The 12,232-nt window shown below is 55.8% G+C and overlaps 1 protein-coding gene across 5 annotated transcripts in view; it reads left to right on the top strand.

The window, feature by feature from the left end:
• Positions 1–7,003, top strand: part of FAM222A (family with sequence similarity 222 member A) — a 107,324-nt gene extending 100,321 nt beyond the window's left edge. For all 5 annotated transcript variants that reach the window (XM_039505475.1, XM_039505474.1, XM_039505472.1 and 2 more), the window contains one exon: positions 3,928–7,003. In XM_039505475.1, the coding sequence (XP_039361409.1) occupies positions 3,945–5,171 (1,227 nt within the window). In that variant the 5' untranslated portion in view covers positions 3,928–3,944 and the 3' untranslated portion in view covers positions 5,172–7,003. The remainder of the gene's footprint in view (positions 1–3,927) is intronic.
• Positions 7,004–12,232: the final 5,229 nt, after the last annotated feature.

Genomic DNA, 12,232 nt, shown 5'->3' with positions numbered 1-12,232 from the left:
CGCTGGGGATTGCTTGCGAGAAGCTCCCTGAAGCCTGCCGCTGGGTGTAGGGTTCGTGCAAGTTTTTTTTCTAAAATTGTCCTAGAAGAACTTTCAAGTGAGGATCGTCGAATTGTCCAAGAAGAGGAGATGATTGAGTGTGAAATGATCAGGCACTAAGGTGAGCTGAGGCAAGAGCAGTGGGCGACAGGCAACGCGTTCCCGAATAACTGAATAAAACCTCACTAGTCAGGCGCAGTGGGGGGCTGCCAGGGGACAGGAGAGAGGCCCAGGCATGAATATTTGCAATTAACATGAAGGGATGGAAACCGCTGCCTCCCCCAGTCCCATGGCACCTTGTTTATCTGCCTGTCATGGCAGGTCTGCTGCACCTAGCATGCTGGGATCTAGAGGCCAGCTGCAGCTGGGGCATGTTCCCCCAATACACTATCATTTACCGCCCCCCTTAGCCAACCCCCATGTTCCCCGGTTACGTCCCCACAGGCCACTTGTATTTCCTCTGGACTCCAAATTCTGCCCTGGTACGGGGGCTGCAGCTCTACCCAAGCCAATGCTGAGCTATGAAGATGGCGATTGGGAAGTACAGGGCGAAGCCCCCAGCTGCTGGCGTGGGAAATTGGGGCTGTGCATGTCTTCTCCCTTCAGAGGCGGGAGCCTTTGCTGCTGGGGTGCTGCTATTGGCAGGGGCCATCGGACCCCCCAAAACACAAGGCCCCGAGTGGTTGGTTGGTTGGGGATGGGGGTCAGGGACCCTGTTGATCTGAGGCCTCTGTCCTGGGCAGCCTCATTGGGTCGGCCTTGCGAGATGCTGGGCAGCTCCTGGGTTATAATGCAGCCCCAGGGGTCACAGTGCGTTCTCCTTCCCATGCAGGGAGCAACAAGGGCTCTGGCTGTGGGTTTCCCCATCATACCGCGCTCCGGTCAGATGTGGCTTGTCCCTGAGGAGCGCGCCGTCGCCTTTCCAGCTGCCGGAGGCTTGGAAGCTGCCAGGCTGGCTGATGGCACGCCTGCAGCTGGTCACCCATGCCAAAGAGGTGCTGGCTGAGAGCCAGCAGCCTGACCGAGGCCCCAGTGCAGCGGCATTACCGTGGGTAGCCATGGCCCCCAACCTGCGGCCCAGAGGAACGACAGCTCCCAGCGTGCAGTGCCCCATTTATATGTAGTGGCTGCATGGCCTGTCACAAGATTATGGCATCTGTGGGCCACTCCTGAGCCGCTCCAGGTAGGGTGAGGCAAGGAGCCTAGTGAATGCAGCTGAGTCTGGGGCGAGGGGGCTTGTCATGGAGGCACCTGCCTTTACTTCCCCTCTGCTGCTGACTAAGCAGCAGGCGGGCACTGCATGGCAGCAGGCTCTGCCGTTCCAGAGCTCTGTTATCACCCCACTGCCGCGCCTCCTTCCAGCCCAGCCGCCCAAGAAGGACACAGCTTCCTTTGAGGTTCCACTCAATCAAGAGCCTGATGAGGAGAACCCCCGGCCCCCAGGCACGGAGAACACCAGTCCCAGAGCTCCTCGGAAACGCAGTCGGCTCCGAGATTGAGAGAATTTCTTTGTGTTTCTCTCCAAAGCAGCTTCCCCTTAATGCTCACGCTATGGAGCCGGCCCCAAAGAGCCAGTTCAGAGTGGGCAGCGGTGCCCCGTCAGCCTAGAGCTGCTCACACGTGTTCGGCCTATTTGCCACATGACTGGCTTAATGGCTGTAATCTTGTCTTCCCCGGCTTTATGGCCCGAGCCCGTGGATGGCAGATAACAGATCCCCGATCAAATTGCAGCTTTGCCTTGTTAACTGACTTTGAAAATGTCCATTTTCCCATTTGGAGTCATCTCTTCCGCGCCAGGAGGGAGGAGCTGCTGGCTCTGGGGGCTGCATAATGCCTGGCCGGGCTGGTTCTGGGTCAACGGGGCGACCCTCTGCTGTGTGGGGGGAGGGGATTTCTGCCCACTGCCACACTCCGGACTTGTAGCTGACAGGACCTAAGCCCAGCGCTGGTGGCTCCATGACAGAGGCATCGCCCCTGGGCGGGAACTTGGCACCGGAATCTGCTCTCGCATCTCCTGCCTGAGCGTGACCCATGCTGTAGAGATGCCATTGGGGGAAGCTACTGGGGCAGGGGGGTCTCTGGGGGTATATGGGTGGGGAGAAGGGGGGTGAGATGTTGGGGATGTTTGGGGGCAGGTGAGCCTATATAAAGGGTGGGATTGTGGGGGAGGATGTTCTGGGGCTGTTAATGTATGAACGTGTGTCTCTGTGTGGAGAGGGGTCTGTGCGCTGTGTGTGCAAGGATTAGTGTGTGTGTCGGGAAGTGCAGGTGTGGCTGTTGCTGTGTGCGTGCATGGGCAACTTACTGTGTACACGTGGCAAAGGGGATGTGTGCGCATACATTGCGGGGGTCTCTGTGTGTGTGTGTGTGTGCGTGTGCGCATATGGTGGGATATGTGCATCTGGCAGGTTGTGTGTGTGCGCGCACGTTATGGGGGGAGTTTGTGTGGGTGTGCACCTATGTGGCAGGGGTGCGCATCTGGTGTGTGGGTGTGCGCGGACATTGCAGGGGGGCTGTGGATGGGTCTGTCGGGGGGGGTGCGTGTGCCTGTGTAGCTGTGTGTGTGTGTGTGTGTGTGTGTGTGTGTGTGTATAAGTTGCAGGGGAGGAGGGGGGGGTGTGGTGAGATGTGAGAATGTGGCAGGGTCTGTGCATGCGCCCATGTGGCAGTGGGTGTGTGCGCGCACACGTGGGCAGTTTGTGTGTCCCCACCCACATGGTGGGGGTGTGTATGTGATGGTGTGTGCATGCATGTGGCAGGGGGGTTGTGTGTGTGAAGGTGGTGAGGTGTGTGTGCACGTGTTGCGGGGGGGGGGGGGGGCGGTTGTGTGTGTGAATGTGGCCGGGTGAGTGAAGGTTGCCGATGTGTGGGTGTGTGCCCATGTGGCGGTGGGTGTGTGTGCGTGCTCACCCATGTGTTGGGGGGGTTGTGTGTGTGTGCAAGTGGCCGGGTGTATGTATGCTCACGCACATTGCAGGGAGGGGGGGATGTGCGTGTGTGTGCGCACGTGCCATGTGGCGGGGCGGGGTGCGCGTCTGGAGGGGTGAGGGCTCAGTGCTGATGCTCCCCCTAGCAGCTTGGACGGTTTGGGTGCCCTGGAAATTATTCTGCACCCCCCGTTCCTGACCGTTCAGAGTAAGCGGTTCCTGCTGCTGCGGCGGCGGCGCGGTCAAACTCCAGAGCCCTGAACACGAGCCTGGTGGCTGCCCGTCCTGGTGCAGAGGCTGGGCACACTCTGGCAGCTCCTCTGGAGCCGTGCTTCTTGTAACGTGCTCCACGGGGAGCAGGCGGCAGTGCTGGGCCATGCCGCTCGCCCGTGCACTGGGAGCATGGTAAACGGGATGGGTGGCTGCTCTCCAGCCGCACTTGTTGACATGATGGGGAGTAACTGCAGGGGGCTGGATGGTCCAGCCGGTGCCAGCAGCCGACACTTACCGGATGTGGGGAGGAGGCTAGCTGGACGCATTGCCAAGGGTTGTGCCCGTAGGAGGCTGGCATGGCGTTTTCCCATGGGTACCGATGGCAGAATGAGCCCCGTCAGTGTCAGTATGTTTAACAGCAGGATTCCGAAATGAAGGGTTCCCTTGTAAATACATCTGCGTGTTCTCTGGCTCCCAAACCGTTTTCCAAATAGCAATTAACAAGGCACCTCACAGCCCCTGGGAGACCCGGCGGTAGGTCCTCATTTCACAGGGGGCTCACTGGTGGGGAAAGTGACTTGCCCAGGGAGCCAACAGTAGGAGTAGGATGAGTCTGGTCCCTGGCTCCAGCCGTGTCCCTGAGCTGGGAATGGAACCCAGGAGTTCCAGCTGCCAGTGCCTTGTGCACGTGTGGTTTAGTGCCGTTCCTGGCCGAGTCTAATGCTCTGCCCTCGTTTGTGTCTCGTAGGTGAAACGGCGGCCTCCATGCATTCCCCACGCTACCCCAGCCCAGCCGAACTGGACGCCTATGCACAGAAAGTCGCCAACAACCCCCTAACCATCAAGATCTTTCCCACCAACATCAGGGTCCCCCAGCACAAGCACCTTAACCGGACGGTCAATGGGTACGACACGACAGGGCAGCGCTACAGCCCCTACCCCGTGCATTCCAGCGGCTACCAGGGCCTCCTGGCCGTCGTAAAGGCCTCGAGCAAAAGCATCGTGAAGAACTCGGAGGGCAAGCGGACTAAGATGTCTCCAGCACAGGTGGCCATTGCCCCCTACCCAGTGTCAAGCACTTTAGCGCCAGGCCCCTCGTGCGCCGGGCACTTGAATTATCACAATACTCAGAAGCAGCTCGAGGCACCGGTCCCCCCAAACGTGACCGTAGCTACGTCCGTCATCCCACTCGCAGGCCGGAGCCTGACCCTGCAGCAGTCCAACTTACCCTCTATCCAGAGCATCATCTACCAGATCAATCAGCAGTGCCAGGCCCAGGGCTCCCAGCAGGCCTGCCAGGGGGTGGTGGTGACCAACCCCAGCCCAGCCAAGCACGGCGCGGCCAGTGGCTTCGCTACCATGGCGACGGCGGGCGCTGCCGTGACCTATGCCGGTGCCATCCTGCCCGACTGCCGCAAAGGGGCCGAACTCGCCATAAGCTCCAACCCGGCCATGACCGTCGGCCCCAAGGCCGGCATCTACCCGGATGGCATGGATTACCTTCTCTGGCAGCAGAAACAGCAGCAGCTCCGAATGTACAGCGGGGGCAGCGGAGGGGGGGGCGCCGTCAGCAAGTCCCCAGAGACGTGTGCGGGGGTCTCGCGCCCCTACACCCTGACGGGTGCGGTGGAGAAGGTGAGCTCCTCCCCTTTGAACTGCGTGGCCATGCACGGCAACTTCTCAGTGGGCCAGTATCTAGCCCCCCCTTGGAACAGCATCTTGGTCACTCCCAACAGCGACTGTTACAACCCTCAGGAGCTCGCCAATGGGCACCGCGAGCTCGGCGTGCCCCCCTCCGACGGCCTGTCCAGCAAAACGCTCTGCAATACCTCCATCCTCAGCAGCAGCCTCCAGTCGCTGGAGTATCTCATCAATGACATCCACCCGCCATGCATCAAAGAGCAGATGCTGGGCAAGGGCTACGAGACAGTGTCTGTGCCAAGACTCTTGGACCATCAACACGCCCACATTCGCCTGCCCGTCTACAGATAAGAGCCTGACGCTGCTTTCCAAACAAAGGGCCATGGTGGGAACTTGACTGGCATCCATTCTCCTCTCCGGCACCGCCAGGGTCTGTGGCGAAACAAAGCGAGGGCTGGGGAGGGGGGGTTGGTTAATGAAAGGGGCTGGGGGGCCCTAAAGACGCTGGAATTTATTGGGGTCATTGAACTGGATACACCTGAAACCCGCTGGAAGCCACGGACGAAGGAATGCTTGTTTCTAGAGCTCTGAAATGGTAGTTTCATTTCCACGAATGTGAACAGGGAATCGCTACAAGTTGCTGCTATCCAGGGAGAGAAGGTTTCGCTCGGTGCGTGTGTGTGTGTGCGCGTGTGTGTGTGTGCGCATGCACGTGTGTGAGTGCATGTCTGTGTGCGTGTGCCGGGCGGATCTGCATGTGGGAGAACCCCCAATTCTCTCCTGCGCTGAGTCCCCAGGAGAGTTTTAAGTAAAAGAAGAGCTCCAACCCCCCGATAATTCCATGCCATTGCAGCTTGGTCATGACCAGAAAGAGCTAATGCCTAATTTCTAGTTGAAGTCCATAACTTGCACTGCTTTGAGTAAAGCTAATAATTGGGGACAGTCTGGAGGCTATTTAAGAAAAAGAAAAACACTTGAAAACTTGAACAGATTTTTTTTTTTAGTTAAATATACTGTACATTTACGTGTTGGCTGCTACAGAGTCTCTTCCTCCGCTCCCTCCCCCGCCCGCCCCCATTGCTTGGGCCTAGTCTGTTACTTTCATTAAACCATAAGTTTTTGATGCTTTCTCAGTGAAAAGGTTTCATTGCCCAGTTGCCCACACGGTGGGGGGAGATTGATATTAAGCTAAGGAGCCAGGGACCTGGGTGAGCAAAAAGGGCACAAAGTTAAGGATATTTTACCCTCCTCATTGTTCTTGCAGTTTTCCAAGCGTTTCCCTAGCCCCCCGTGGTAAAGAGAGAGTCTGACTTACCTCAGACAGATCTGAGGCAGGACCCCTGTTCTAATTTGTAAAAGAACCCACATCCGCTAAACAAACCCACCCCCACCCCATTCCAAATCAAAGAGCTTGTGATCTCTCTCCGTGGCTCTCAAACCAGCTGATCATTCGCTAATCTGGCTGGGCACAAACGTGAATCTAGCTGAGCACCTGGCAAGCAATTTCTTTTTTATTATCAGGAGATGAATGGGGAGCCGTTATGGTGTCTCCAGGCTCTGGGAAGTCTGCTCAGAGGAATGGTCTGTCTCCCCTCCTCCACCCTCTACCCAGGTCCCATCACAGGAACATTCTGAATTCTAAGATTTCCAAGGTTGTTTTTTTTTTCTTTACTGTCAATTATACCTTTGTTCTGTTGTAGAGGCAACTTGCAGGTGAAGAGAAGTAGAATCACATTTAAATGCATCTACCCATTATACCAGGTTGTAATTTGCATACTTTATTTTCTTTTTTAAACAGTTCAGAAATGTTCATTATGGTCTGTTATTCAGTATGTGTAATTATGTGTTTAATAGATTTATTCATTTAAAAAAAGCAGTTCTACATTACAGAAAATACAAAGTTTTTTGATGTTTAAAGGAAAAAAACCCACCCCAACGAAACCCAATGTGATTGTGCTCAGAAAAGAGGTACTGTATCCTTAAAAGGCCTGTTCAAGCACTAAGTGCATTTAGAAATCTCTGAGAATGTTTTTTTATACTAAAATTGACCATTATATTCTACTGTGAGAAGTGCTATCTGCACTATATTGTTTTAAAAATGAGAGAAAACGGAAAAAAAACAAAACAAAACCCACAAGCTGTGTGTCCGAATGTTGTTTTCCCAAAGTAAAACCAGGATATCATCGGCTGTGTGCTCTGGATTTTGTTTGCTGGCTGCGGCCTCTCCTGGATCATTTCAGCCCCTCTGCAGGGGTGGGGGACAGGAATGGCGACGGCGGAGAGCGTCAACAAAGGTTCCCAGGCGCCCACCCCACTGCATGCTCAGGATTTTGGCACTCGACGCAAGTAAGAGAAGCAATTTCCTGACTCTTGGGGGAGGCGGCAGGAGAACAGTCTGCAGCCAGCAGGGCGGGTCATGGGCGGCGTGGAACTAGCCTTTTACTGAATATTACCTTGGCCGGACAGTTACATTGGGTCCGGTTACTGCCCGGCTGTGACCTAACCGGCTGATAACATTGCTTGGTTAGGCCTGTGCTGACCAGCCTCACGCGCCTAAGGAGTCCTGCTGAGCCTGGGTCTTTCCAAACAGGGGCGGCTCTAGGATTTGTGCTGCCCCAAGCATGGCGACACGCCGTGGGGGGCGCTCTGGCGGTCGCCGGTCCCGTGGCTCCGGTGGACCTCCCGCAGGCACGCCTGCAGGAGGTCCACCGAAGCCGCGGGACCAGCGGACCCTCCGCAGGCACGTCTGCGGGAGGTCCACCGGAGCTGCCTGCCACCCTCCCGCGGGATGCCGCCCCAAGCGCGCGCTTGGCGTGCTGGGGTCTGGAGCCGGCCCTGTTTCCAAAGTTAGGACAACTGGCTGGGACTGTGGGGATGTCAGCTCCCAGGTCCATTCGTATAGTCCCTCTGGCGCATTGTCTGTTCAGTGACCTGCTTCCCCTCCCAGTGCCAGCGAGTGGTTGGACTATGTCTTTAATTTACACCCCTCTCCCAGGGCACCATGTGCCTTACTGACAGGGTTTTACACAGTGCAAGAACTTAGAAGGACAGGCCCCTGGGCCACTGAACGCTTAGGGCCAATTCTCCTGTTGGGTCAGCAGAGTCAATCCCTCCCTCTGTGCACGTCTGTGCCCCTGAAAGAGGGAAGGTACCTGCTCCTGCCATCCACTCCCCCCAGCTTTAAGCAGAGCAGGCGCTCGCTCTCGATTTTCTTTATTGGAATTTTCAGGCCAAGATGTATCTTGTTCATAACCGCCGTCCCCCTGCAGGATTCCAGATCAGATGCAGTGCCACCTGGATAACTATCAATCATTTCAACTTGCCCTAGCGATTCCCCTGGAACCTAGACATAAAAGCTGTCAAAGCCAGGATGGTGGTGCTGGGAACTGCAGCTTTGGGAAGAAAAGGCAAAGAGAAACAGAGAAGGGGCAAGGAGGTGCCAGGATATATAGTGCGACGCCATGGCCTGGTGTCAGAGCCGCCTGCGTCTCAGTTGGGGGGTGGCAGGCTTAGCTGGAGGAGTTGAATTGGCTGGGGGCTGGGTTTTTTCAGCTATGGGGCAGAGCCGGATTAAGAGAGTTTGTCCTTGGTGCTGCCCAGGCACCAGGATGGGACTCTGTTTCTGAAGAACAGTGCCCGCTGAGGCTCGTCCTTCGGACGTATTTGCTCTGGGCTGTCCCACAAAGGGACCCTTTCACAGGCGTGGAGGCGATAGTCCAACAGGTCTTTTCCATGTCAGTCGCTCAGATTTTTTAGGGCGCTTGGGCACCAAAGAAATGTCTATAAATAAATGTCTAATGCTAGTGAGCCATTAATCCAGCCTGGGCTGCAGCATCTGTGTCTCACCCAAACCAGCGGATTAAACAAAACCAGGATACACACACCCCCACGTACATACATTGTACTTAAGGTTTTACCACCGCTGGCTGCCAGACACCTGTCTCTCTTGCAAAGCACGTGCGCCTAGCAAGATGCTGGAATGTGGCGCTCTCTGAGCCCAGCTTACGGGGGCCATGTGGAAGGGAGGGTGGCGCTGGACAGCCCAAGCTACGCGGGAGGGAGGGAGCACAACCTGGACTAAGATCTATCAAAAAGAAATCGCTCTCCCGGAGGCTTGGATTTCATGGGCAAGTTCTTTGGCTGAAGCTGCCTTTGGCTTCCCCAGCAGCGTGCCTGGGTGGTTGGAGCTGATGGGCTGGGGACGGGTTTGGCAAAGGCGTGTTTGGCTGAACACAGCCTGAGCAGTGAGGTTTTGCAGGCCCCTGCATGGCTCCTGGCATGTGGTTAATTGGGGGAATGGCCAGGGGGGCGGGGAACAGCTGTCTGGGCTGGTGTGAAATGGAAATCTCCCCGGGGTTCCCTTCAAGGCCCCTGCATAGCATCTAGCTGCAGAGGCAGCTGGGCTGGGACAATCCTCGCTTGCCCTGCAGACCTCAACTGGCTCCGTGGGAGAACTGGCCACTGGCAAGGCTCTGAAGGCTATAATCTGTCCTGCCCGGCATGCCAGGTGGGCTCCCCACCCTGCCCTGGAGCAGTCCGGTGCTTGAGGCGCACTGTATACAAACTGCCCCAGTTGAGAAATCAGCCCTGCGGTTTTCCTCCCCTTTTCCAGGCAAAGCCCCCCCAGTTTTCCCCTCACATCTCTCAGGCGAATGTTCTCCCCTCTTTAGGGGACTGTGTTGGGTAAATGCTCTGGAGCGGGGCAAGGGGCTTTGTTTGTGTGAAAGGAAGGCAGGCTCCACTCCACTTGTGAATCCACCGTCTCTGCTAACTCTACTCAGCTCCCACTCCTCGGTTCCACCTACGGTGACCCTCAGCTCTGGCAGCGGCAGCAGATTCCTGGCCCAAACAATGAGCCGCTTGCATTAGGATAATAGTATTAAATTCCAAATAGATTTCCACTCCGTGCTGCTATCACTCAGCCCCTTGTCTCCCTGAGCTGGGGAGACACTGCGACATATGGTGTTCCGTTAGCCGAGCCTACGGCCTAGCAAAAAGGCTTTAATGCTTAAACAAACAGAGAGGCGGCCTTGGACGGCTGTGCGTGTTCACTTGAGGATGGCATTTGAGCACAAATCTGAAAGGAATTTTGTTTTCACTTGCTCGCCCTGCGGTGCTCAGCCCCGCGGAAAGAGGCGGCTTTGTTCTTCCTGTCGCCCAATAATGGGAAAGAAATAGCCTAATAAAAATGCTGATTGTGCCGAATGGTTGGATGTTTATGCATTGAGCCCGGCTCCCATTCAAGGGCAAAAATTCAGCACGGAGGCCTAGGAAGGATTTGTTTGTAATTCTGCACAATACACAGAGGAAATCCTGGAAAAATACAGGTTGGTTCCATATTTCACATCTCGTTACTGCTGTTTTGTTAACCAAATGAGATTTGGCCTAGCGGAGAGAGGGCTTAGCACACAGGACTGCTGTGTATTTGAGGATACAGTTCAGTTGGGCGGGGGGGAGGGCTGTGTTTTCATCGCAGAGCCTGAGATAATTTCCAGCGCCGTGAGCTCAGCCCTTGTGACTCCAGCGCTGACCCCGGCACTGCCTTTGCTTGATCTAGGGGGAAATAGTTCTTGCCTGAGCCTCCGTTTGCGTTTTGCCAAGCTGCCTCCATTTGTTTCTCCCTGGCGCATGCGGCAGGGAGGAGGGAGCCTCGGGACACACGGTTTGATTCCCTCTGCTGGTGGAAAGCTGCTTCTAAAACCCCCTGGCCTAGCAGGTTCCTCGAAAGCAGCTGGGAGGAGAGCAGCAGCAAGGAGCCGTGCAGGAGTTTAAATCACCTCTGCCCAACCACAGATGCAATCACCAGCAACGAGTGGACGATTGCAGTGCCCAGCCTGGTCCTAGTGCTCTTGAGAGCATCGAATGCAGCCGCCCTTCAATAGCTACGCGAGTCGGGGGTTGAAGCTTCCCCCCAGATTCCAGGGCTGTTTGCAGTGAGGTTTGATGGCCTGTCTCTGTTAGGCCTGGAAACCGGAGCCGTGCGTGCAGCATGACCTGCTTGTCAGACACAGCAGCCTCTCTCTGCAGGTCCCTCCAGTCGCCGTTTGCACTCTGTGCTTTGGAGGCTTCGCTGCTCCGGTTCCACTCCCCTTCCATCTACATCCCGCCCCCGCCAGCAGCCACCTGGGACAGACTGAGATGAGAGCAGGAGACCAGCCGAAGCCTCCTGAGGGCAATGTCAATGGAAATAAGACTCTGGCCTCCGGTAACCGCCAGCTTCCTCTCATGGGCTGGGGGCAGCTCCCGTCGAACCAGGAAGCACCCAAGAAGGCATCCCAGGTGTCCCTGGCTTAGCGAGGCCTCTGGTTGTTTTGAGTAGCGCCCCCAGGGCCTTGTGGGTCCCTGCCCACAGCACCAGCCAGCCGCTCTCCCAGGGCTGCCCATTCTTGTCTTGATAGCCGCATTTCAAGGGCGTCTTGGAGAGCGGCTAATCCTCAAGAGGGGCGGAGGCAGCAGGCCGGATTCGTTCCTCTCTCCAGCGCTGCTGAGGGGCATCAGGGGATCGGCTTCTTCCTGTCGGCTTCCAGCTGCTGATTTTGACTGGCAAAACGCTTTCCTCCCGCTGCACTCGGGGGACGCACTGGGCTGCAAAGCAGCTTCTCACACGCCTGCCACATAAGCCAGCCACCCTCCGGTCCTTGGCCCTCTGGCGTTCTCTGATCTCCCTGGCCCCAGTTCTGTACCGGCTGTACGTAAGAACGGCCATACTGGGTCAGACCAAAGGTCCATCTAGCCCGGTATCCTGTCTTCCCATAGTGGCTAATGCCAGGTGCCCCAGAGGGAATGAACAGAACAAGTAATAATCGAGTGATCCATCCCCTGTCGCCCATTCCCAGCTTCTGGCTAACAGAGGTGAGGCGGACACAACACGATTTTTCATCCCTGCCCAATCCTCCGGCAAAGGAAATCAGCAGAACTACTCACGTGAGTAAAGTTACACAGGTATGTCAGCATTGACAGGGTTTGCAGCCTCCCAGTGTTTGAGAAAGTTGATCTAGGTTTTGCCTCTCAGGGTTACATGATCAGCGGCAAATGTGATCTATGTATGAAACATACATAGATGATAAATGCATTTCTGTAACACAATCATCAGAGCTGGATGGAAAGCAAAACCGCTGAGAGTAACGAGTTTGTGTTCCAGCCCAGTATTGATTTATTCAGAACACGTGGAGAGTGATATTGCACCACAGTTCTGCTTTGCTGGGTTGTCTCAAGGAAACCTATCTGCGTTTGATTCCATCCACTGACGAATTGGAATTCACACGCTCAGAAACCAGCAAACGCACCCTCCCTACTGAAACGCTCCGGCAGAGTTAGATCCGGGGTGGGTGAGTTCCTGGCGATTGGTGAGTGCAGCAGGAATGTAAGAAAGCTGATCAGTTTCAGTTCAGTCAAATGAAATTAAAAAATTG

Source organism: Mauremys reevesii, linkage group 18 (genome assembly GCF_016161935.1).
Source record: "Mauremys reevesii isolate NIE-2019 linkage group 18, ASM1616193v1, whole genome shotgun sequence".
Taxonomy (NCBI): Eukaryota; Metazoa; Chordata; order Testudines; family Geoemydidae; genus Mauremys; species Mauremys reevesii.
This window is presented reverse-complemented; position numbering and strand designations above follow the sequence as displayed.